The 2,339-nt window shown below is 37.2% G+C and overlaps 1 protein-coding gene across 1 annotated transcript in view; it reads left to right on the forward strand.

The window, feature by feature from the left end:
• LOC101852718 overlaps positions 1–1,907 on the forward strand; it is a 7,525-nt gene extending 5,618 nt beyond the window's left edge. Inside the window, exon 2 of the mRNA XM_013087035.2 lies at positions 1,498–1,907. Coding sequence (XP_012942489.2) covers positions 1,498–1,696 — 199 coding nt within the window. The 3' untranslated portion in view covers positions 1,697–1,907. The remainder of the gene's footprint in view (positions 1–1,497) is intronic.
• Positions 1,908–2,339: the final 432 nt, after the last annotated feature.

Here is a 2,339-nt window from a genome sequence, read left to right on the forward strand (position 1 = left end):
TAGAAAAAGTCAATACAATGAACTTTGTCCTGAAGTATCCATCGACACTGCGAAGCACACATCCAAACTGAGTTGGATATCGAGATTCTATACTCTAGATCTGGAAACAAATGAAGCAGCTCACACGACGAAGCACGTTTCAAAACGGAAGTAGTCCCCGGTAAAATGTGAAATGGTTAAGGGCAGAGTGAAAACACCCGAGAGCTTCAATTTACAGGAAAAAAATCACCAATCCTGAAAAATCAAAAGGTTGTTTCCGAACGTTGAAAATATGCACACGTAACCCCTTGTGAGAAGTCTTACCTGAATCATATTTTTGTAGATTTTATGGGCACCTGTGTAAAAAATGTATACTGACCCCACAAACGGGCTTAGCTCCATTATAATAAGATTACTATCATTATCATTATTATTATTATTATCATAATTAATAATAATAAAAAACATAAAAGTAATAATAATAGTAATTTACATAGTGAGTAATCCTTTAAAGGCTCCAAGTGCTGAACAATGCAGAATTATCATGTGTAAAGAAAGTAGAAATTAAAATATGCATCTATGAAATTGTTCAACATTTTGCCTAATGGGCTTCATGAGATATAGATCTAGATCAATGCTGAAATAAACTAGAGCAAAAATTTGATGATGACGTATATAACCAGAGCCAACAAGAATGAGTAAAATTCAATCTAATCATTGATGAAGCAGCTCTCTAAGACTTAAGTGGGTAAAATTCATAGTCATAGTTTGCTATGAACAGAGAGCGTAGTGAAGCTAAGACTTTCAAGAGGCAAGGGAGTAAGTGTTTTAAAAAAGGAATAAAGAAAGAAAATTTGAAATAGCTTCAGTGGAAACAAAGTTACTCGTAAAATACCCCAAAAAAACCCAACTGACCATAAAGACAAAAAAAGGACCGATTGTCAATTTTCTTGTGTCGAGGTGATGGAATTTAACGCATCGACGTGTTTGCTTACACAAACTGGAGGCCTGTGAAAAGGTGGCTGTCGACCTTTCTGATGACGTTCGAGTCTAGCGCCGCTGAGCTTTCAGTAACATTGAGTCAATACTGTCTTGTTGAACCAGCACGGCACAGCACTTCTTGGGTTTTTTAAATTTTGTTTTTTTTTGTTTTGTTTTGTTTTGTTATTTTTTTGGGTTTTTTTGTTTTTTTTGCTTTTTAAACTTTGCCCTGCCTCCATCAATTTTTTAAAATGTATGTGACCACGCCCACTGACATTGTGTGGAATTTTCCCCCTTGTTTGCAGGGCCGAAAGTATAGAAAAACCCCAAAGAGAAACAAAACAAAAGCAAAAACTATCAATCGAGTTTCTCATAAGCAACAAATTCATTTAACCAATTTTGGGGAAACTTAATTAAAAGGAACTGGGGGCAGACGTAGAATATTAGCATTCCTGCAATAACCCTACGCTTCTCAAAATGAACATAACGCTATTACAAGTAGGCCTTCTATTCCAACTTGATTCCATGTGTCCTCAGAGATTTACGCTTTCTCGTTGACCTCTGCGTGCTCGAGACCCTGGTACTGGACAACAATCTGGTCACCTCACAGGTCAAGGTGCCCTATCTCCCACAGCTGCATACCCTCTGGCTCAACCACAACAGAATAGAAAATCTGGGTAAGCCAAGCAACGAACAAGTTGTGTATATTTGTTTGTTTGTTTGTGTGTGCTTCTAGTTGACACACAGAAAAAGGCACAAAATAACAAAATGGAATAATAAATGCATATTGGTGTGAGTTACACGGCTATGTTTAGAATGCACTATGTCATGTAGCGTTATCAGAATGATTTTATAATAGGCATATCATTCGGTTCCGAGCTTTTAGGTTCACAAAATTTGGTGTCAGCTGCATCTTACTACTAATGGAGCTAAGGCCAAATTTTGCGAACAGTATATTCTCAAAAACTACCGAATTAAAAATTAAGAAACTTTGCCAGTACCCATAACTCGAAACGTAGTGTTGCACTATTGTATTTTCATTAAGATCAAAAGTGTAAGAAGAAAGCCCAGTTCAAGTTAAATTCAGTCCTTTTGTAGCCATCGCCATCATTTGCTTCGACATTGTATATTTACTGCTGAGTGCCGACTGCGCCAAAGGGTATTTTGTGTTCAGTTGTACATTAAGTAGATTTATGAGAATTCCCGGTTTCGCTCTCACGCCTTTAGGAGGAGGAGGAAGAGGAGGAAGAGGAGGTGTAGGTGTGGATGGAGGAGGAGGAGAAATGAAGAAGAAGAAGAAGAAGAAGAAGAAGAAGAAGAAGAAGAAGAAGAAGAAGAAGAAGAAGAAGAAGAAGAAGAAGAAGAAGAAGAAGAAGAAG

The sequence above is a fragment of the Aplysia californica genome, unplaced genomic scaffold (genome assembly GCF_000002075.1).
Source record: "Aplysia californica isolate F4 #8 unplaced genomic scaffold, AplCal3.0 scaffold00535, whole genome shotgun sequence".
NCBI classification, from domain to species: Eukaryota; Metazoa; Mollusca; class Gastropoda; order Aplysiida; family Aplysiidae; genus Aplysia; species Aplysia californica.